General features: G+C 46.6%; 1 protein-coding gene and 1 long non-coding RNA gene across 4 annotated transcripts; both read left to right on the forward strand.

Annotated features, from left to right (window-relative positions):
* The first annotated feature begins 8,385 nt into the window (after positions 1-8,385).
* Positions 8,386-10,162, forward strand: LOC141421736 (uncharacterized). Its single transcript, XR_012446430.1, has 3 exons — positions 8,386-8,505; positions 8,729-8,875; positions 9,212-10,162. It is a non-coding gene; the product is annotated as an uncharacterized lncRNA (long non-coding RNA).
* A 701-nt stretch (positions 10,163-10,863) lies between these two features.
* Positions 10,864-15,877, forward strand: Myc (MYC proto-oncogene, bHLH transcription factor). 3 transcript variants are annotated; one of them, XM_020184876.2, is made up of 3 exons: positions 10,864-11,445; positions 12,979-13,747; positions 14,840-15,877. In XM_020184876.2, exons 2-3 carry the CDS (start codon positions 12,991-12,993, stop codon positions 15,400-15,402), a joined length of 1,320 nt encoding a protein of 439 aa, XP_020040465.1. In that variant the 5' UTR covers positions 10,864-11,445; positions 12,979-12,990; the 3' UTR covers positions 15,403-15,877. The 3 variants fall into 3 exon arrangements, with proteins under 3 accessions (XP_020040465.1, XP_020040464.1, XP_073925313.1); XM_020184875.2 differs by having other exon boundaries at positions 10,866-11,445; positions 12,976-13,747; XM_074069212.1 differs by lacking the exon at positions 10,864-11,445 and adding an exon at positions 12,554-12,787.
* Positions 15,878-23,214: the final 7,337 nt, after the last annotated feature.

Here is a 23,214-nt window from a genome sequence, read left to right on the forward strand (position 1 = left end):
TTAGTAGGATACCTCCATTTTAATACTTTTTTTGTTTATTTGGTTTTTGAGACTGGATCTTGCCACATAGGCTTGCCTGGACTTGAACTCTTGATCCTACTGCATCTGCCTGGGATCCCAGACATACACCACCCCACCCAGCATATTTATAATTTAGTGTATGCCCTAAACATCCCCAGTCTTCCCTGCCACCCCTCTTCACCCCAACCCTCCCTGACACACTCTACACTCAGCTTTGCTCATCACCACCTCCATCAGAATTTATCCAAACTACAAAGAGGGACAGACTTCACACGTAAATAAAGATCCCAACACATTCTTGAATATGCCAAATGTAAGGATGGGGGGTGGGGGAAGGGATGGGGCATACAGTTTGGGGTTCCTAATCTAATTAGGAAATGCTGTAACAGATTCTTTGTTCAAGATCCAAACTTCATTTACAATTTTATATCTCCAGTGAAGCCAGTTTTTATTAATTTCAAGCACAACACTCAGATATACTGGCCAGAACGGCAATATGTTGTTAGTTAGAGTTTAATCCTCTAATGCATTCCAATTAATTCAGTTTTATGGCAAACTATCTTGGGCTAACATCCAAACTGGGTATTCTATGCGCCCCACCCACCCAGACTCTCAGCTCCTCGGTGTCAATATAATTACTTAAGAAGTAGAATGGGAAAGGCCTCACCAGAGAAGCTGATGGCATTCCTTGCATAAACTATTACTTATCCATGGAATTCCCCTCTGCCTATTACCAAATCAACCCTTTTAAAAAATTCTTTGTTGGGCCCGAAGTCCCCTGGCCAGTTTCCAACCTCTCCTCCCTCCCCCACATCCCACCCTGCAGAGCTACAACGAGGGTGAGAATTCCAAGGTGGCCTGCAGACAGCAGGCAAGGGTTTCCAAAGGCACTGCAGTTCCAAGTACATTTGGACAAGGGACACAGAGAGGTGTCCACTTTATTTTGCAGACTGGAGGCAATCAACATGTGATTACACATGCAGAAAAGTGATGGATGATACCCAGTCTCAGCTGCACCCTTAATAAGACCTTCCACAAGAAAATGTCACCAGGATGCCCACCCAGCCTCACTATTCCCACATTCTCTCTTGGACTTCTAAAATGAAGAAACCAGAAGCTCACAATACAATGGTTCACCCCTGTGATCCTAGCTACTCGGGAGGCAGAGATCAGGAGAATCTCAGTTCAAAGCCAGCCCCAGGGTCAATAATTGGAGAGACCCTATCTTGAAAATGCCCAACACACACACTAAAAAAAAAAAAACAGTAGGGGGAGCCAGTGGGGTGGTTCAAGCACGTGAGAGCCTGCCTAGCAAGCGTGTAGACCCCAAGTTCAAACTCCAGACTTCCACCAAAAAAACAAAAAGAAACCAGAAGGCTGGGGAACAAAGAAAACTGCCGAGATCGTAGGGACACATAGATTTCATTTTCGAGGACATGAATTCTCATTCACTCTTGGAGACAACTGAGAGACAGCAAGGATGGCTGCCATTTTCTACAAGTGGGAAAACTGAGGCTCGATTCAGTGAAGCAAATTCTCTAAATCCCCACACCCAGTCAAGGGCAGTGACAGAATTTGAATCCTAGGCCTACAGGGACTCGCAGGACTGCCAAGGCTTATTGGATTGCTAGCCTGTGTTCTTTGCCCTGTGTACCACCATTGTCTCATTCTCTGCCCTCAACTTCTCAGCAAAACAAAAGTTTACTTCACACACACAAATAGTGCTAACTGCCTTATGAAATATTCAAGAGTCGGTGGGGATGTGTGCTATAGCAAACCTTCTGGGAGACAAAGACCTGCCCATGTGTGTGATCCATTGTCTTGACACACATGAAGGCTTTGACCTGTTAATATTGTGCACCAGGAAAGGGATAGGAGGGAGAGGTAAAGGCCTCTCTTTTGACTTCCTCAGTGCTTCCTAGAGAAATCTTGCCTGATTAGCAACAGGGTCTGTGCAAGGCTTTCCTGGGCTCGCTTACAATGGGTCAAAGGAATTTGGGTGCTGAAAGCCATGTCTGTTGCTCTTGTATGAGTCTGAGCAAGTTCCTGCAACACCTCAGTTTCCCCCATCTGGAAAATGGAACAGAAACCTATACCTCCAGGATACCTGGAGATTTAAGGAGATAAGGCCTGGGGGCTTTCAAACATTTTCACCCCACAGTTAGAGGTACATTTCACACCATGAACATGGTGTTCACACAGGGAGACAAACAGAGACAGAGGAGTCATAAAAAACAAAAATAAGGGCTGGCACCTAGCATATGTGAGGCCCCAAGTTCAAACCCCAGGACTGCAAAAAAAAAAAGAAGCTAAAAATGAATAAATAAATAAGTAGCATACAATATGCTTTGGTATTTTTGGTATTTTCTATGTTAGTCCATTGTGTGAAAGTTCTGATAACTTACTAAGTTGATTTCATGATCAACTTAGACAGGCCATCACTTTGTCTTTGAAAACTCTGACCATGTGATCAGTTCCTTGGGCCAGTTCTTTCTACCATATTCCCATTTCTCCCTCCCTTGTTGGCTCCAGTAGGATTTTCCCCTGCATGGGATTCTAAAGCTTTGGGGAAAGCTACCTGCAGGGGGCACCATTTCAAGCAGTTGTTGAGTGTGGGTTTTTAAATTTTCATCGCATTTGCTTTTAGGTGAATGAGTCCAATTCTATCCATCTGTACCTGCTCCCACCTTCATCTCCTTCATATCAACTACCTGGGGTCTAGCTTGTCATGAACAAGACCCCACCTGTTTACAGGACAGAAGCAAGTTGTTCTCAAAGCTTCCCTCTTTGTTTATTGAAACTGGGCCAGTGAGGCTGCCTTGGGCATATAGAAGCCCCATCTCACATCACTTATCCACTGAGCACTCATTTCCTGAGAGCCTGCATGAGTTAGGCACTGTACCGGGTTCTAGACACCAGACACTCTGTAAATGGCACCCTGGAGCTGAGTGACATGGAGCCGCTCTTAGGAGACAAGAATGTGAAGGAGACTTAAGTGATCCCAACCCCAGAAGCCTCTGGTCAAGGGGTCAGACACCAAAACCCACACAGGCAACGAACTCTTGTATTGCCCAACACAGAAGAATTAGGGAATGGTTAAGACCCTGCAGGGAAGGAGAGAGTAATGGGCAGAACAAAGGAATGTACCCAAGCTGGATAACTAAGACTTAAAAGCCAGCGCTCAGGCCAGGAGCCCGAGGGCTTCATCTGTCCTCCAGGCACATTTTGCTTCTTCATATGATTTTTTAAAAATTAGCTGCCAACATTTTAAAACCTTGTTTTCACTTTCCCTGAAAAACCCCAAGTGATGCCACCAATGGGCCCATATTTCAGCCTGCGGCTGAGCAGCAGTTACCGGCTGTGTAGGGCAAATGTTCTGTAGTGTGTCCCAGTCCCACAGTGTCCCTCACTTATGGTCCCTGGCAAGCTTCTGTAAGCATCTGAGTTTGTGACTCTTGATCTACAATGAGTTGGGAAGCATGGTGGATTAGAAGCCAGAGACAGTTTCTAAACTTGAGTGCTGATATAGGCTTTGAAGGAAAAGAGTTTTTCCAACGTGCAGATCAGTTCACCAGGGCAGGAAAGCAGACAGAAGAGAAGCCTTGCCTGCCAGGAATCCAGGAGCTGCCCTATGCTGTAGCTCCCATGATCACATCCTTGAGACCAGCCAGTTCAGCAGGAAATCCTACCTAGTGTCTTGGTTTGTATTAAATAGGAACAATGCTTAATTCTGCCTCCCAGAGCTTCCAGAATGTCACTGTTTCTGAATTAAGTGGTCTATAAAATGGAATAGTAGGTCCTGCAGCAGGTGGAGACAGAAGGAGGACTCATTAGATATGAGTCACCAAGCATTACATAATCTGTGATTCTCTGCCTCAGTTTCTCATCTGTCTGATGCAGGCTTGGATTAGTCCACAATTTTTCATGCTTGATGAAGTGACAAAGGACATAAATTTCATGCAGCTCACTGTGGAACACCATGAAATGTGAATGCATTAAACTTAAAATAGCTCACTACATATTCTGCTAAATCTGGGACCCGTATTAACGACTACTCACATTAATGAGTGCAGGGAAGATGCCAGGCACTGGGTTAAATGCATTATCTCATTGAATTCATACATTACCCTCAGTAAGATTGGAGCTGTATTTATACTATTCCCATTTTATAGGTGAAAAAAGTAAGATTCAAAGAGGTTATGGGACTTACTATACTTAGTGTGTAGTCAAGGCAGGACAGGCTCGCAGTCAAGCTGTTTTAGCAAGCTCTACTCAGATGATTCTCATAAGACCAAAAAGTAATTGAGAAAGTGCACTAGTCTACTTAATTCTCCCAGTGGAGTGTGAGCACAAATTTCTCCTCTCCCAGAGGGTTAACTGAGTATGTACTGTGGGCCAGACTTGATTTCTGGCCTTGTGACACATAGTCTCATGGAAAAGGTGAAAGGGGACCCTTTCTCTGATAGCTAGCAAAGGCCAGTTAGTCCCTTTTAGCCAACAATCTCCTCCATCCTATCCTGAGAACAAACGTTCATGTTTCACAATGGTCTAATTAGATGCCTTCCAAAACTTCTCCAGACTCCATACCTTTGTGATTCTGTAGGATGGCCACAGGGTAGACAATAAGGGAAGGCTCCACAGAGAAAAGATGACTTTAGCTGTGTCTAGTACTTAGATAAATCAGGAGGAGGCAATTGGGCTGCCTGAACAAAAGTGCTGAGGTGGGAACTTGTGTGTAGCATCGCCCAGAGTGACTGTAAATAGACCTGTTTCTCTGAAGTGCAGAGTTAGTGGGAATTAGGGTAAGATAAGCTGAAGACCAGATGCACAAGGGTTTGAATTCCAAGCTCATGAGGTAGAGCCTCTTTTGGGCCATGGGGGCCACTGAAGAATTTTTAAGGAAAGTTGCTCAGTGTGCAAGGGTAAATGGAGTGGGGGAGCCTGGGAGCTAGGAGGAATCTACTGCTAGAAGACTCTAGAAGCTACACAGAGTGCCTAGAGGAAGGCTAGCCAGTAAAGGAAGCAAGAGAGCAAGTTGAGTGCCCACAATAACATCAAGAGGTTGTGGGCTCACCCGGGGCTTCTCAACCCCAGCACTGGTGACATTTTGGACCCAAGAGTTCTCTGTTGTGGGGACTGTCCTGTGCATTGTAGGATATTGGCAGCATCTCTGACCTCTACCCACTAAATTCCAGCAGTAAACCCCAGCCCCCAGACCTTGTCCCCACCCCAGATAGCCCCAGACATTGCCAAGTTTCCCCTGGGAACAAAACTGCCTATGGCGTAGAATCACTGATTGATGGAATCAAATCATAGTCACTTCCAGAAAAGTCAAAACAGAAAACCAGGAATGAGGCCATTGGCTCCTGTGATTGGCAGTCACTAGATCCCTTCAAGAAGTCTCCTTCCATACCCAAGTCCACGATAAGAGGTCAAGGAGGAAACAGACAAATTAAAAATGAGAGCCAGCAAAGTTGAGCTACTCTGAAAAGTCTGCCCTTGACAGTGAAGTCAAAAGCCATGGTCTGGGGTCTCTGCTGACCCATAAAAGACATAGTCTCCCTAGTCCACTGACTTCCTTTTCTTTTGGTATGGGAGTTTAAACTCAGGACTTCATATTTGCTAGGTAGACGCTCTACCACTTGAGCCACTTTGCCAGCCCTCCATTGGTTTCCAAATGAAGGTCAAAGATTCCAAAGCAGAAATGTACACCATGGGTCTCCTTTGCAATCACCTTTACCTCCAACCTACCAAGGGTCCTTCAGGGGACATATGCTACCCAAAAGGACCATAACAGACAGGCCAGTGAACAAAGGTGTGGAAACTTCTGATATTAGCTTAGGTTTGGCACTTATGGAACAATAAACTAAGCCTTTGAAGCAAGGGTAAACAAAGGAACCATTTGTCTATCCTAGTTGCTGCAAAGTAACACAGAATTACAGCGAAGGACTAAGAATTAAAGGAGAATGCCACACTGAGATGCGACTAGGGGTTCCTGGGCCCAGTCTGGGACCCTCTGCCAGGATCTGAGTTCCAGAAGCTAGAAGCTAGTGAGTAAGAAAACAGTCAAAAGTACTTAATGCAACATAGGAAACATAGGCTCTTGGGTATTACGTTAAAAATATCTACTATTTTTTTTTTCCTTCTGAGCTCCCTGAATTTATGCAATATGCGAGAAGCAAGTAGAGAAAGGGATAATCACACACACACACACAAAACACATTATTTTAAATGCACAGATTTTTCTTCATGGTCTTTTCTGTCATCATTCTTCTGAATTAATGATGCTGAGTTTTACTTGTGTTATTTTCTTATCCAGAGGGAAGCTTGCTTGTGCTCCCCTCTCTAGTGGCATGGTTGACATTAACATGCTTGTGAGACCCTCTCTTTCTTTAATATTCTCTGGCTAGCTTGGTTTTTAATCTAGCAGCCCTTCTTTCAAAATGATCTTTCTGCTGGAGACATATATTTATCATTCCCTTCCCTCTCCTCATTCCTTGACAGCATTCCTGAGGGACTTTCTACCTCACCCCCAAGTTGTAGCTAGCTTTTTGATCATTCAGGTGCAGTTTCTTTCCATACTAGTGACTGTTCTTATCTGTGGAAGATCAACTCAGTAGGCAACTTTTGGGGGGTAAAGTAGAGAAATTCAAAAAGAAGCAAAACTGTTATTTTATAAAAGCCACACTTTTGAATCTCCCCTTTTGTATCTCTAGAAAGTAAGAAAAGAGCCCAATTTTGATTGAGCTGTAGAGCATGTGTAAAGCCCTTGGTTCAATCTCCAACGCCAAAAGAAAAAAAACATTGCTTATTCTTTCTGCATCTGCTTTTTTCCTAAGTAGAAAAAAACGGAATGACAAATATTGTGAGGCTATGTGACTGTGAGAATTATGATTCCTAGTTATACCATCCTGAAGGAAAGAACACCCTTCTCTCAACACAGTACTCTCTTCCATAGACCATCCTGTGGGACTGCCCACCTGGATTCCTATCTCTGTGTAGAAGAAGAGAAAGTCTTCTGGAGACCACCCTTTTCTTAGAAACTCAGCCACTCCCAGCAGGATCCTCACAATACTCCAGAGCAACAAACTAGGAAGATGACTTCCACTGTCTTCCAAAAGGAAAATTTAGAGCAGAAAGATCAAGGGCTCCCCTTAAAAGTCTCCTTACAAAGCTGAGCGTGATGGTGTAAGCCTATGGGAGACCCGAGGATGGAATTGTTCAAGACCAGTCGGGGCTATTGTGAGACCTTGGGCTCAAAACAATAGACTCCAACAACTACCCCCAGATGGTCAGGATTAGAAATTTGTAATTTTCTCATCCCTTTCTTTGTCCACTTTACAGTTCATTTAGTTATCGCAAATTATATCATTAGCTGGAATCCCCTCAGTCAATTTTCAACCCAGTAAATGCTATCCATCTGGGGTCAAATGTGGCTTAAAATTTTTTAAGAGAAGCCAGGCACTGGTGGATCACACCTGTAATCCTAGCAACTCACAAGACAGAGATCAGGAGGATCCAGTTTTGAAGCTGGCCCCAAGAAATAGTTCACAAGACCTCAAAAAACCTATCTCAAAAAAACCCTTCTTCACACACACACACACACACACACACGCGCGCGCGCGCGCGCGCGCGCGCGCGCGCAAAGGGCTGGTGGACTGGCTCAAGGTATTGGCCTTGAGTTCAAAGTCCAGTACCACAAAAATTTTTTTTCTTTTTTATAGACAGCTATATTCCTTAGCCCATTGAGGTCAGTTTCCTCATATGTAAAATGGGGGTGGATCCTACCTTGGAGGAACAAAACTCCAAATGGTGACTTGAAAGTAACAAGCCAGGTTGATGTCACAGCCTGGGCAGAACAAGGATGAGTCCACAATCCACAGGCCATACCTTTGTCTAGACTCACACACCTACAACCAGCCTGGCATAATTTGGGAGTCAGACCTTAAAATATGGTGTATCCGCCATCTTCAGTAAATTTCAAAGTCTACCCTCTGACATCAGGTTAGTTTGTGCTGTTGTTTTTTATCTGTTGGTGGTGCAGAGGGAGAGTAATACCAAAGTGCCAGATTCCTAGGAAATCGCCCTAAGAAGACTTTTCTAGTAAGCACCCTCCACAGTCAAACTTTCAGATGATCAGACACCCTCAAGCTTCTTTAGCACCAGAAAAATGCACTTGAAATATTCACACCCATCTCCCTTGCTATGTAAATTCCCTTCACATTTACTTCCACCTTTTATGGTTTAATACTAACTTTTTATAAAATGAACCTTTACACTCCTTTTCTTGCAGTTGCATTTCAAACGTTCCTCCTCACCAGCAAAACATTTAGCTATTATTAAACAGCCCTTTTTTTTTTTTAATTAAAAATAAGCAAAACCACCTACCCCTCACCTTCCTGGCTGCCTGCCCTTGCCCAAAAAACTCAAGAGTCCTGCTTTCCAAACTGGTGGCTAGAAGATGACAGGTTCCTAAGCCGTGAGGTGTAAAGCTTGTTTTTCTGCTTTAGGGTTTTGTTGGAAAGTTTTTGTTTTTCAAGTGCGCGTCTCTGAATTATTTCACGTTTCTCTTAAATAGTATCCGTTCTCCCTCGTGTGACGTTCATTGTCAATGATGGGTTAATTTTTACCACCTCTCATCGGTTGAATAGCCACTTCTGAACCACTTTTTCCTCTACTAATTTCTCTTCTTCTGGACTCTCTGCAGACGGCCAGAAAGAATCTTAAGAAGGTGGCTGGAAACTTGTCTTAAGTAGCCCCGCGTTCTACCCCCGCGTGGAAACCCCAGGTTCCGGACTCCCCGCTCCCACCCGACCTCCGCCCTGCTTGGCATCGGGACGCGGCGATCTCTGAGGCCAGTAGAGGGCACGCTTACTTTACTTTCGCAAACCCTAAAGCGAGTGCAGCTCGGGGAGTGGGGCGGGAAAGACGCTTTGCAGCAAAACCGAGCCTACGGATTGGTGGCTCCTCGCGTTTGCGGCAAAGGCCTTTTTAAAGGCTGTAGTAATTTGCAATGCTTAAAGCTGAATTGTGCTTGAGCTTGATTTGCCAGGAAGCTACTACTCATTTTACAACTGAACGCCGAGCTTGCAAACTCAATGGGTGATAACCTCTCTCGAGCAGTGTGCACGCTATACGTTCGCCTCTCCCTCCAAGATATTTATGTATTTTTTTTTTCTTTTTTTTCAAGGGTGGCAGTGAGAAAAGTTTACTTCAAATGCCTTTGGGTGAAGGACCAGGGATGAGAAGATTGCCTTTGTTTTTAATGATGTCTTGGAATAATGCAAATTAGCCAATCCCGAGCGAATATGCTTTATACATTAAATATAGATCCATTCAGGGAGCGAACAAATGTTTCAGATTGGTCAATAAACTGGGCCGACATACATGAGTTGTGTATACATGGGTACGGTTATGCATAATGCATTTTTCATTATGGTATTTAAAAAATTTAAGTCGGTAAACTAGGAAATTAATGCCTAAATTACAATTTTTAATTAGCTCAAGACGACCCCCCCCCAAAAAAAAAGAAGAGCATGGAAATTAATACTCTTTCCTTTAATCGGATCGCTGCATTTTTTATGCATGATTACGATTCCAATTATAAAGGGGAAAGAGGACTCCGAAAGAAATTAAACGTCTGATCTGTCCGGGAAGGAAAGAGTTAACGGTTTTCTTTACCAGGGTCTCCTTCGACTCCCCAGGCCCAGTTCGCAAGCTCTTCTCTCTGCTTCTGGAAAGTCAGGTCCCGTGGTTCGGGTACCCCGTAGTCCCTCCCAGATTCTCCCGTCTAGCGCTTTTGATTTTCCCCAAACCCAGAAACCCGGGAATGGTGCAAACCGGCGCCACAGGGGCCACAAGGATTTGTCTCTTCTGAAAGCCGGCTGCTGAACTGGGAACTCCGTGTGAAAGGCGCGGAGGTGGAATTGGGGTGCAGACTGGCAGACACCCGGCGGGGAAGGACCCCCCGCGGCGCGCGCCCGCAACCGCGCTTCCTCTCTACTCCAGCTCGGGAACGAGCATAAAGATCTGAGGGATTAGCGCGTCTACGGCAACAGCCGCCTCCCACAAAGGGCCCTATGGAAGTCCGAGCGGGAGGGGCGGCGGGGGCGGGAGGAGCGGTATCTGCAGCTTTGGCAGCAAATTGGGGGATTCATTCTGGGTTGAAGGTGCCCGAAGCAGATAGCTGTGCACATATAATGCAGAATGTACCACACCCCCGCCCCAAGAAATGTAGTGGGTGTTTATTCATAACGCGCCGTCCAAGTATACGTGGCAATGCGTTGTTGAGTTACTTTAATAATTCTGGGCATCATTTTCCTCCCTACACTTCCTCTGTCACTTATCTCTATCCACACTCTGAGCCCGCGCTCATAAATACTTCTTTTCTCCTCTCTTCCCGGGACTTATTTTCCTAACGCTGCTCTTCGCCCGGCCTTAGGGAGAGGACTGACCGCCCGGGACGTGCGTGGCGTGGCCAAGGATACACAGTGTATCCAGTGTGACCAGGGCAGCTGTTCCACCTGCGATGATTGAAGCTCGCAGGGCAAGAATGCAGTTTGTCAGAGCGCTGCGCCAGAGAGGGAGCCCAGAAAGGGAAAGGGTTTGAGCGCGAGCAGAAGAAAATGGTAGAGGCGCGCAGTTAATTCAAGCTGCGCTCTTACTCTGTTTACATCCGATAGCTGGAGTGCCGGGCTGCAGGCTCAGTCTCCTCCCCCTTCCCCAGCTCTCCACCAGCGCCCCTCCCGAGATCCCGAAGCAGAGGGCGGAGGTGAAAGAAAAGAGATTCTCTCGCCAATCCCCGCCCACCAGCCCTTTATAATACAAGGGTCTGCGCGGCCGAGGACCCCCGAGCTGCGCTTCTCGCAGTGGCCGCCACTGCTGCGCCTTGGCCGCCGCCCGGCACCCCCTCGTGCTTCCAGAAGGGCTGGGCTTCTCTGAGGCTTGGCGGGAAAACGAACCAAGGGGAGGGATCGTGCGTAGCAGTATAAAAGCGGCTTTTCGGGGCTTTATCTGACTCGCTGTAGTAATTCCAGCGAGAGGCAGAGGGAGCGAGCGGGCGGGTGCTCCTGGGTGGAAGAGCCTAGCTAGGAGAGCCGCGCTCCGGGCGTCCTGAGAAGGCAGATCCCGAGTGAAAGGGGCTTCGCCTCCGGCCCCGCCGCCCCCACCCCAACCCTCCCGCAGACCTCCCACCAACAGCCCGCAACCCCTCGCCGAATCCTCGAAACTTTGCCCATTGAAGCGGGAGGACGCTTTGCACTGGAACTTACAACCCCCGAGCGAGGACACGACTCTCCGGACGCGGAGAGGGTATCCTGCCTATCTGGGGACCCTTTTCCCCGCCTTTGCCCAGGACTCGCTCCTCTGAAAGGCGATCCTCTCTCTGGCTGAAGGCTGGATTTCCTTCGGATAGTGGAAAACCCGGTAAGCAGCCGGATCTATTTGTCTTTTAATGTATTTTCTCTCCGGCTTTAATGCTGCGGTGAGTTAAAATGCCCAAGTCGGAGTGGTCTGTCTCCTATTCCTGTGCTATTTGACACTTTTCTCAGAGTAGTTAGGGGAGCTCTGGGTGGGGTGTGAGTAGGTCTGGATCGATGTAGAGTGGCTTGTCAAGACGAGAGAGGAAAGGGAAAACCGAGGTGCGTTTTGAAACTGGGTTTTAGAGATCTTTCTACTATGTGCGTGGACGCTGACCGCGGCCGGTTGGACATTCCTGCTTTATTGCATTAATTGCTGTTGAGTTCCTTTTGGGGAGCGGGAGATCTGCTTCGCTGGCCAGAAAGCCTTTTGCATCCTGAGCTCTTTGGAGTATGGGTCACATACTGCGTGTGTGAGCGAGACTGACTTTTCTCAGTCTCCGGGAGGACATTTAAATTTCGGCTTACTGCATTTCTGACAGCCCGAGACAGACACTGCGGCGCGTCCCGCCCGCGGATCCCTGCGGCGATTCCTTATAAGAAGTTGGCATTCGTCTTTTAAAAAATAGTAAAATTAAAAACACGATTACCAGAGGTGTTTAGGACTTGGCGTTAGGGAATCATAGAGGAGGGTAAGGAGAGGCTGGGGCAGGGATGGGTCTTATTCGTTGACTTGGGAGAAGCCAGAGCGAATCCCCGCAGTCAGCTTCGACTCCCGTCGCCACAATCCGCGGGTGTCCCTGCGCCCCCGAGATGCGAGGGGACGGCAAGGAGCCAGGCTCTGGGCCTGGGGAACAGCTGCTACCCTCGACGGGGAGGGGGAAGACGCGGAATCGCTGCGGAGTCTCTGGCGCAGTCGCGTCGCCGTACTGAGTGATAAAGGGAGGTGCCCCTGTTATTATTTAACACCCCCCTTTAATTTGCCGGCTGTGGGAGGGGGTGTTAGACCCCAAGGCTGAGCTCACCCCTCCAGCCGCCAAGGGAAAAGGAAAGCCGGCAGAGGAAGGAAGGAGGGTGTGCTGGGGGTGGGGATGGAGGAGGCGCAGAGGGGCGGCGGCGCCGGCGGGGGTAGGAGCGCGGCGAGGGCGCGAGTGGGGACGGGTGCGGCGGCTTGGAGCCGGCGCGGGAGGGGGCAGCGCGCCGCGGCGCCTCTCGCCTTTCTCCTTCAGGTGGCGCAAAACTTTGCGCCTTGGCTTTTGGCAGATTGTATTCCCCACCGCCGCCTCCCTTAAGGGGGGAGCCAAGGCCGTTGTCGATTGCTGCGAGGCTGCAGGGTTGAGTCCCGGGCTTCGCCCCCTGGTCTCTGATGAGGCAGGGACTCTGCGGCCTCTACGCTGCTGGCTTGCCAAGTGCGTGCCGAGCTAGTAGGGGGTCATCTGAAGGGAGGGAAAGGGTGTCTTCCCCCCCCACACCCGACGCCTGAGAGGGATAGTGCTCTGGAACGGGAGTGGTTCGGGACTGTGCGCGCCGCGCCTAGTTTTGGCACCAACTGGACCCCCTTAACTCAAGTCTGACCCCCTTTGTGTGCCCCCTAAAGCAGGCTGCCGCGACAATGCCCCTCAACGTCAGCTTCGCCAACAGGAACTATGACCTCGACTACGACTCTGTGCAGCCGTATTTCTACTGCGATGAGGAGGAGAACTTCTACCAGCAGCAGCAGCAGAGCGAGCTGCAGCCGCCGGCGCCCAGCGAGGATATCTGGAAGAAATTCGAGCTGCTGCCCACCCCGCCCCTGTCCCCAAGCCGCCGCACCGGGCTTTGCTCGCCCTCCTACGTGGCCTTCGCGTCCTTCTCCCCAAGGGGAGACGATGACGGTGGCGGCGGCAGCTTCTCCACGGCCGACCAGCTGGAGATGGTGACCGAGTTGCTGGGAGGAGATATGGTGAACCAGAGCTTCATCTGCGACCCGGACGACGAGACCTTCATCAAGAACATCATCATCCAAGACTGTATGTGGAGCGGCTTCTCGGCCGCCGCCAAGCTGGTCTCCGAGAAGCTGGCCTCCTACCAGGCTGCGCGCAAAGACAGCGGCAGCCCGAGCCCCGCCCGCGGCCACAGCGGCTGCTCCACCTCCAGCCTCTACCTGCAGGACCTGAGCGCCGCCGCGTCAGAGTGCATCGACCCCTCGGTGGTCTTCCCCTACCCGCTCAATGACAGCAGCTCCCCCAAGCCCTGCGCCTCGCCCGACTCCACCGCCTTCTCTCCGTCCTCGGACTCTCTGCTGTCCTCCACCGAGTCCTCCCCTCGGGCCAGCCCGGAGCCCCTGGTGCTGCACGAGGAGACACCGCCCACCACCAGCAGCGACTCTGGTAAGTTGCATCCCCAGGACCCCCCCCCTCCCAAGTGTGGGCCAAGGTTGGCAAGGATGGCTGGGCATGGTTTCCTTTTCGCTCATTGGCGCTTAATTCAACTGGCCACTTGGTCCATCTTGCTTTCCTCTTGTTTTTGGAAGGAGAAATGGCTGTTCTGGGAACTTGTCTTCTTTGGACCCTGGAGCTTTAGCGTTCCCTTCCACCCCTTCCATCCCTTCCTCTAGACCGCCCTGGTTGCCAGCCCCCTTCCCGCCCCTCAGGAATTTCATTTGGGTTTTTAAATCTTCTGTCTTATCTTACAACTCAATCCACTCCCTCTTACCTCTCTTAAGCATTTTAATTGCCCCGAGGGGGGTGTGAATGAGGATAAGAGAGTTGATCTCTAGGAGGGTGAATGAATTACCTCCCTCTTCCCCTAACTTCCGAAATATGGTTGGAATTTAGTGGGTCAGGCATCTGCCACACTCAAAGAGGCCCTGACAGCGCCAGGAGCTAGTGAAAGTGCCTTTAGAGCAAAGTGCTAAGAAACTGGCCTCTTTTCAGCCTGTTTTGAACACTTCAAAGCAAATCCTGGCCAAATTCACTTCTTTTTTTTCCTTCTCCCATCCCCCAGGACTTTTGGCAAAGGCTCTGGATTTTTTTTTCTTTCTTTTTACACTTCCAGTAAAATAGGGAGTTGCTAAAGTCATACCAGAAGATTTGCAGCTATCACTCACAACACCTGAAGGGTTCTTGGTAAAGTCCCTTAAAAATAGGCGGTGCTTGGGAACGTACATTTCTTTGGGTGTGTCAAAAGCCTCATTAAGTCTTAGGTAAGAATTGGCATGGATGCCCTATCCTGGTGAATGCCAATTTTCTTGCCTGTGCCATAACGCCAACTGCTATGGTCCTGCCTTGCTGCAAGTCTGCCTTTCTGAGGATAGTTGGCTAGATTTGGATCTTTCTGAAGATAATTTTGCATACAAAGTTTCTTTCTAACAGTCTAACATTCTAATACGTTGGTGGTTTCCTAGTGTTAATTTAAGCTTGTCATTAATTGGTGTAAAGGAACATTGCTAACCAAGCGGTATTCCGTTTCCTTCCTTAAAGACGAAGAACAAGAGGATGACGAAGAAATCGACGTTGTCTCTGTGGAAAAGAGGCAGCCCCCTGCCAAAAGGTCGGAGTCAGGGTCATCCCCTACTGGAGGCCACAACAAACCTCCTCACAGCCCGCTGGTCCTGAAGAGGTGTCACGTCTCCACCCATCAGCACAATTACGCAGCACCCCCCTCCACTAGGAAGGACTATCCAGCTGCCAAGAGGGCTAAGTTGGACAGTGGCAGAGTCCTAAAACAGATCAGCAACAACCGAAAATGTGCCAGCCCTAGGTCTTCAGACACGGAGGAGAATGACAAGAGGAGGACACACAATGTCTTGGAACGCCAGAGGAGAAACGAGCTGAAACGGAGCTTTTTTGCCCTACGTGACCAGATCCCAGAGTTGGAAAACAATGAAAAAGCCCCCAAGGTAGTTATCCTTAAAAAAGCCACAGCGTACATCCTGTCCATCCAAGCAGAGGAACAGAAGCTCATTTCAGAGAAAGACTTGTTGAGGAAGAGACGAGAACAGTTGAAACACAGACTCGAACAGCTTCGGAACTCTTGTGCATAAGTTGACCTGTTGGAAGGAGGACCTGGAATCTCCTGAGTTCTCACTCCTTACTAAAGGAAAGAACCGACAGAACTTCCACTCATTACATAAAAACTATTTCAAGTGCATGTTAAAAATGCAACCTCACAACCTTGGCTGGGTCTTGACTGTAAGAGTCAGCCATATTGTCAACTGCCTCAGATGGGACGTTGGGCATAAAAGAACTTATTTTATGCTTACCATCTTTTTTTTTTTCTCACTTTTAAGATTTGTATTTAAGAATTGTTTTTAAAAAAAAATCTTAAAAGTTTTCCTGTATAAATATGACCATCCAATGCAAATAACTTTAATAAAAGGTTTATAACCGTTATACAAAATTTCAAACCATGTATTATAAACCATAATTTTTTTATTTAAGTACATTTTCCTTTTTAAAGTTGATTTTTTTTCTATTGTTTTTAGAAAAAAATAAAATAACTGGCAAATATATAATTGAGCCAAATCTTAAGTTGTGTTTTCTTTCTTTTCGTCCAACACCCCCTCCCCATTATCTTTTCATCAATTACAAATTAACAGAATTTGACCCTTAAGAGAACAGGCTTCCAAAGACAGGAAAAGTTATTCTAAGAAAGGCTAGGGATTTTCTTTGTTAAAATGGGTCTTAGGGGTTTCCAGAGTCTTTAGATCTCAGGGTTCTAAGATGCTTCCTGGAGATGGTGATAAGAGCCAGAGTTGATAGTTTGGGAAAGGGCAAAAGGCTGGTGAGAAGGTTAGAGGTAGAGAAAGGAGAAGGAGGTTAAAGATAACAGTTAAGTATACAGAGGGATAAGGACTGGAGGCTGGGAAGCCACTAAAGAAACCCTTCAGTTAACTCAAGCCATTCCCCTGCTCACTTCAAACTCAGAGGCTGCCCAGTGAAAGCCTTGGTGGGGGAAGGGAAGGAACCACCTTTTGCTCTTTGCCTATAGCTCCCAGGTGGCAGCTCTCTCACCCTGTTATCTCCAAAGAGAGGAGCCCGAGAGGAATGTGACTATTAACCAAACAAGGAAATGTAAAACCCTCTCAGAGGGTTATGTAATTTATCTGAGGCCACACAGAGTAAAATGCAGAATCCAGGTCCTCTGACCAAAACAGCCATCATGCCTCTGCTCAGCTTGAGTCTGAAGTTCTCAGCTCAGGAATGTTGCGGGTGGAATACATGGTTCAAGCCTGTAATCCTAGCTACTCAGAGGGAGAGGTCAGGAGAATCAAGGTTCAAAGCCAGCCCTGGCGAATAGCCAGTGCTATTTTGAGATCCTCTCTCAAAAATACCCAACACAATAAAGAGCTGGCAGAGGAGTTCAAGTCATAGAGCCCTTGCCGAATAAGCATGAGGCCCTGAGTTCAAATCCCAGTGCCATCCAAGGAAAAAAAGAAACCTGTTGGTTTAGGGTCTGAATGACTCAGGTAAGATAGGACTAAATTCTATGCATACTACAGGTACACTTAGAAGTTTTTACTTAAAATCTACAGCAACTTCATTGAGGAGGTACTGTTGATTTCCCTATATTTCAAAAGGAGAAACTGAGGCACAGAGAGACTCACCTATGTACCAAAGGGACTCAAACCCAGGCTGTCTGCACTTAACTATCTGGTAGGAATAACCAGGCCATTCATGAGAACAGGAGTCACAGCCCAGTGAATTATGTAATTAAAATTTTAATATTCAGACCTCATCAGACATCAGTTCCTCTTTTTTGGTTATTGGTGATTTTGCTTATTTTGCCATTATTTAATTTTTCCTGTCACTTTAAGAAGCCCACAACTCATTCATTCCCACCTTCGCCCTTAGTTACATTAGATTCCCTGCTTTGCTACTGGGAAGAAGCCAGTTTGGAAACGCTACTGTTCAGTTCATAAAATAAAGCATACTTAGCCTTTGTCATGTGAGTCACTATTTTAGAAACTGCAAACTCTCCTTCCTCCTAACCACTTTCACACACTCATGACACATGCTCATCTTTAGTCTATGAGAAAGCATTTTTGAATAGATGTTTTATTAATTATAAGCCTTTGAAAACCAATGGCCAAACCAAAAACTGAAACATTGCAAAGGTGAGTGGAAGTTACCTTTGCGATTGCTACCTCATTGTCTCCATCTCAGAGAAAGATCTTGGGCTCCCTGGACTATCTTTGGGAGTTTAATCCACTATCACTCATAAACCAAAAATAATAATTACAGTCTTTGACCCCTAGAATAATCTATTCAACCCCTTAATGTCTCCTTGATCTTTCTTTTTGGTCCTTTGTCCCACCCTCAGCTTCAAACTGGCATGCCCTATATCCTAAATTCAAAGGAAAACGAAATTCCCAGACGTTGGGGAGTTCAAAGGGTTACAAAAGCGGGGGCGCTCTTAAACTGTTCTCTCTTTGCCCCTTTGTGGCCCAGGGCTGGAGTGCAGCCCTGGAGTGACTCACTTGAGAACTGGGAAGGTGTTAGTTTGAATCACTACGTCCAGGCAAGCCCAAGGAAGAGGAGAGAGTGTTCCTTGCTAGGAAAACAACTCCCCTTTCCAAATGATCAGGAACAACTTTGAGGATGTGGGGTGTTTGGCTGTGGGAATAGAAGGGAACTGTTCCAACCACCTATTAGGCTACCCCTCAGCTTTACCCAGCCAGAGAACAGTGTAAAAACAGGACAGATGCCAACATCCTTCCAGAAAATCAGGCTGATCCTGATCACAAAGTACATTGTCCCTGACAGCCAATGCAGAGTCCCAGGGGTCTGTGCCATTGTGCAATCTGATTTGTAGATAATAATCAAGATTTGGGGTGGAGGGCAGGAGCTTGCCACTTGGTGGGGAATATACAAGAAGGAAGAAGCTAATACCATCTCTGTCATTTACCCATGACACTGGAATTAAGGACTGCCCCAGGGGATTCCTGGAATGGTTTTATTCAGGGTGGAATGTATACAGAGGAAGGAAGTGTTATTTATGCTGCCACTTGGAAGCAACAAAGGAGATCAATGTTATAAAAGTAATCAATCAAGCTTGAAAATGAACAAAGTTTTCACAATCCCCAGCTAATACTCAAAGCTTGTACATAGAAGTAGAGCACTCCACCGGTCTTCATGACAAACTCTGGCACAGAGCTTGGGAAAAGAGACAAAATATATATATCGAATGAGGGGGTTTTCTGTGGTTTGTTTATAATAACCTATGATTAGCTCAGTCAATAATTATTTTTTGGCATACACGCTAAAGGACCCTGAAAATTTCTTCCCAACAATAAACAATTCTTATATTAGAAAATGCTGAAGGATATCCCTCAAGCCTATGTACAAATATGCCATTAGATACCTTTACAAAAAACTCCTCATTTAAGATTCTAGCCATTCTAGGCCTATTTCAAAGGCGAAAGGGTAGAAACAAAGTTAACAAGGAAGAACAGAGTTACATTAAAAAAAATTTAAAAGGGCTGGAGGTGTGGTTCAGTGATCGAACCCTTGCCTAGCATGTGTGAGGCTCTGGGCTTGATCCCCAGCACCACAATAAAATAGAAATTTAAAAAAGCACTCACCACCAAAACGTTAGCATCATTTCCTTTTTTGTTCTGGCTCCTTTGAAGGAATTTAGACAAACTGGAAATTTCGAGGAAACACCCAATAATGAGGGCTGTGCCAAATTGGTGTGAGGTATTCTAAATGACCCTGAGGTGGATTTCGTATTGTAGTTTTATTTCACTCAGTATTAGTCTATACTAAGCTCTTTAGGAAGACACAGTTGAAAGCAAGAAGTGTTAAAAGGATGAAGATCTTCTGAGGCTGAAAGGAATGTCCTTTGTCTTGAAACAATGCTTAGGAGCTCACCACAATCCCCAACACTTTCTTCCCATTGTCACCTCCTCATCCCATGAAGGGATAAACCCTCCAGTGTAGTCAGAGGTCTACAGGGGTGGGGAAGGGGCGTGTCTGGGGAAAAGAGTTAAATCTTGGGGACACACCCACTCTGCCAGACCCTCCCTGCCCTGGACCCCCAGGACAGCCCAGCTGAAGAACAATTGTTGAATGTGACAATACTGAAGTTAAAGTCCTAAAAGTACCAATGGTTAATGTTTACCATAGCAAACACTTTACGGCAGTTATTTTATCCCCAAAGCAATTCTTAGTAGGCAAACTTTATTTTACAAATGAGGAGATGGAAACTTTGAGAGATTAATTTGCCTGTGTTTATTAAGTTGGCAAATGGTGAAAGCAGGAATGATTCATTCATTCGTAATTATTTATTGAGCACCTACTGTATACTCACACTGTGCTGGGGCTGGGAAGAGATATTGAAATAAACAAGACAGATTCTACCAGGAGCTGCTTGTGGACCGGTAGCAAACAAAGAAAACGAGCAGTTAGACTCTTAACTTATTTTGCTGTTTTAAAATGTTGTTTTTTTTCTTTGTGAGGCTTCATGCATGCTGCCACTGAAATACTTGCCCAGCCCAAGAGCTATATGTGCAACATGAGACTTCAAGTTATTTTACTGACACTGTCTGAGTAGCAGGTGGGCACAGTTTCCTCTACAGCAGGTGGGAGTTGGAGGACGGGGAGTTGCTTCTCCCTTATTCCCAACAAGGAATCAAAGAATGAAGTCCTGAAAGTATTGAAAGAGGACCCAATAGAGGGCAGGAGGAATGGCTCAAGTGGTAAGAGGAAGCCCTGAGTTCAAACCCTAGTACAGGCACAAAATAAAAAGGAGGAGCCAAAGGACAAGGTATCAACAGAAGATGGATGGAAGCAAGGCGTGCAGGGAGGGGCCGATGGAGGAAGCCTATCTAATTATTAGAAGTGTGCTAAAGACAGCAAGAAGAGCAGCAAGATGGTTCCACTGGACTTTACAGTGGGGAGGCTCTTCTAGGTCACACCTCCTTCCTTCCCCACCCACCCAGGATGCGCCCTCTCTTTCGCACTGTCGTTTGAGCTATCACCTGAGGAAGCTACCTAGATTCTCCAAGCAGACTACCTTCATGCAATACCCTTTCCGTTCTTTTCCCTTCCCCTTCCCTTTCCACTTCTTTTCCTTTTCTTTCTCCCGTTCTCCTTTCTTGACAACGTCTCCCTATGTAGTCCAGGCATGCCTCAAACGAGATCCTTCCGCTGTTTTTGTGTCTTGAGTGCTGGAATCACAGACATGTACCACTACCCTGGCTTTCCTTCAATACTTTCTCCAGGAGTTCCCCAAGTGTGACTCTGGGGCCAGCAACATCGATGTCACCTGGGAATTTGACACAGATGCAAACATGGGCTGGCTGTGTGGTAGAGTGTCTGCACGGTCAGCTCAAGGTCTTGAGTTCAAATCCATGTACTACCAAAAAAAAAAAAACAACAAAGAACAAAAAAGAAAAGTAGACACATAATCTGGACTAGAATCTCAACAGATGCAAACTGAGTTTTAACAAGCCCTGGAAAGTTTGAAGAAGTTTTAGAGCCTCTGCTTCCTCTATCATTATAACCCCAACCTTCTTTCCAGGTCACAGATAGGATTAACGCCCTTCCCCTATTTAAATCCAATCAGAGACTCCCTACTACCTTCTGGATTGAATCCAAAGCCATCCTCCAGTCACCTGAGGTCAAAAGTCTGTTCACCCACCACCTACCCATCCACCAACCTTGCAGCCCACCAGCCTGGCACACTCTTGTTCAGCCTTCATGACTCAATTTCCACTGTTCTCTGACAGCCAAAGTTGCAAGAGGTCATCACTGCTCATGCTTGCACTCCTCCATCTTCATCACTTGTCCTGCATTAGATCAACTCCTTGAGGGATGGAACCTCATGGGACTTGCTCAACAGTGGCTCCTCAGCGCCCAGTATCTAAGAGAGATTCAATAATTCTCTGAATGGCTGAGTAAAGAGCCATTCTGGTGATATAATGGCACTGGATGGGTAGCAGGGGAAGTGGAGGCAAAGCTTGCAACCTTTTCAATCAGCCTAGCTGGGAAGGTAAGGAAAGAGATGGATGGGTGCATGGAGTGGAGGCAAGGATTTTGATTTGGTTTGATTTGCTGGATTAGATTTTGATTTGGTAAGTCAGAAGAGATCATTAGTTTTCATGCTGATGGGACAGAACTGAGAGAGGGGGAAAGGAAGTGAAGCCGCCAGCTGTAGACATGGAGAGCAGCTTGTGTTGTCAGTTCAGTGCCTGGAGCTCTCAGCTGTGTGAAGAATGTGAATGACCAAGGTGAGAAGGAACAAATTCCTCCCTTCCAGGTAAGGATTCTTCCAGGTGGTGACTTCACAGCCAGGCTGGTCTCCTCCCCTAGGCTCCTCCCTAAGCTCTCTAACTTGATCACCTGACATGTCCATCAATGCAGAAATAACCTGTTTAATTCTCTTACTTGCTAGAGTCCTTAGGACAAGAATGTGTCTATCTAGTTCATCCTGAAGACCAGGCACAATGTCCAATATATACAATTTTATTGGATAAATGAGTGAGTGTATAATCAAATGAATGAATGAGCATTTCTTCGATGTATTTTAAGATTTCGCTTCCTGAGGTTGTCAAACTTTTTTTTACCTCACTCAGTCCTTTGCTCTGTATTTAGTTCATGCCAAATCTTTTGCCCCTCTGGCATCCACCTAATTCATTCCAGACAGCAGCAGCTTTCTCTGAGTCTTAGTCAGGGTGACAGAAACTCTGCTCAAACTGGAAAAAGAAAGAAAGGGAAAAAGGGAGGGACGGAGGAGAGAGAGAGAGAGAGAGAGAGAGAGAGAGAGAGAGAGAGAAAAGAAAAGGGAGGGAAGGAAGGAAGGAAAGAAAATGAATATTAAATTGTGTAACTGCAAAAGCAATCTCCAGGTTTAAACCAGAACTTCAGGCTTCTCTCTCTACAGCTTCATCTCAGGTAGGGTTTTCCCACCTTGGACAAAGGTAGCTGCCAGCAGCTATAAGCTGACAATTGCTCTTCAAGAATGAAAGTCCCTCCCTCCCCCAAAGCCAAAAGCCTCAGAAAGGATTCTGACTGCCTACCTTGAGGTCAGCTGTTCTGCTTGGTTCATAGCCTCCCTCTGATAGAATTATAATTGACAGCAGATAGGGCAGGAAAAGAGCAGATGTGCCCTAGTTAGATTCTGGGTAATTGTGGTGCTTGTTCCTAAGAGCTATATGGAAGAGCCCAGACATTTTAAAAATCTGTTTCTGGGGGGTGGTATTGCATACCTGTAATCCATCACTTGGGAGGCTGAGGATCAAGAGTTCAAAGCCAGCCCGGGCAACATCACAAGTTTGTGGACAATCTGGGCGACAGAGCAAGACCCTATCTAAAAACAACAGTAACAACAAAAACTCTGATTCTTCACAATCACGTTGGACATTTTTGTAAAATAGAGATTCTCAGAATCCAGTCCAGAGCTACTAAAATCAGAATTTCCAAAGGGTGAGGCTTAGGATCCTGTATTTTTCTGAAGTTTCATAACTGAGTAGAGAACAATTGGGTTTAGGACATAATGTCATAGGTACATGGGTTGGTCATAAGTCTCAACCTGGCTATGCCCCCAACTAGTTTATGACCTAGGATGAACTCTGCTGCGAGTCAACCTGACTTAATTGATTTGCAGGAGGAAAGAAACACAAGGGATGGTTAGAAAAACGCAGGAGCCATGCCTCTCTGCCAGGGCTTTTGAGAAAATTTAAAGAAGAAAGACATGAAAATTCATTGAACAGTTATTAAAAGGGCAAAAAGAAGTATAGGAGTGAATAGAGTAATCTTAAACCGGCTGAGGCCACTATGGAAAGGGGACCAGGAAGTTGTGAGAGGGTCTGGCAGAGATGAACCAGTTTGAGTTGTACACACATGTGCATGGA

This window comes from Castor canadensis, chromosome 3, assembly GCF_047511655.1.
Source record: "Castor canadensis chromosome 3, mCasCan1.hap1v2, whole genome shotgun sequence".
Classification (NCBI taxonomy): domain Eukaryota; kingdom Metazoa; phylum Chordata; class Mammalia; order Rodentia; family Castoridae; genus Castor; species Castor canadensis.

What these genes read in the sequence shown, in the direction of transcription:
- Myc (XM_020184876.2), top strand. Translation starts at nt 12,991, where the DNA reads ATGCCCCTCAACGTCAGCTTCGCCAACAGGAACTATGACCTCGACTAC. An exon ending in CACCACCAGCAGCGACTCTG is followed by an intron (nt 13,748 to 14,839) that starts GTAAGTTGCATC and finishes CCTTCCTTAAAG; the next exon opens with ACGAAGAACAAGAGGATGAC.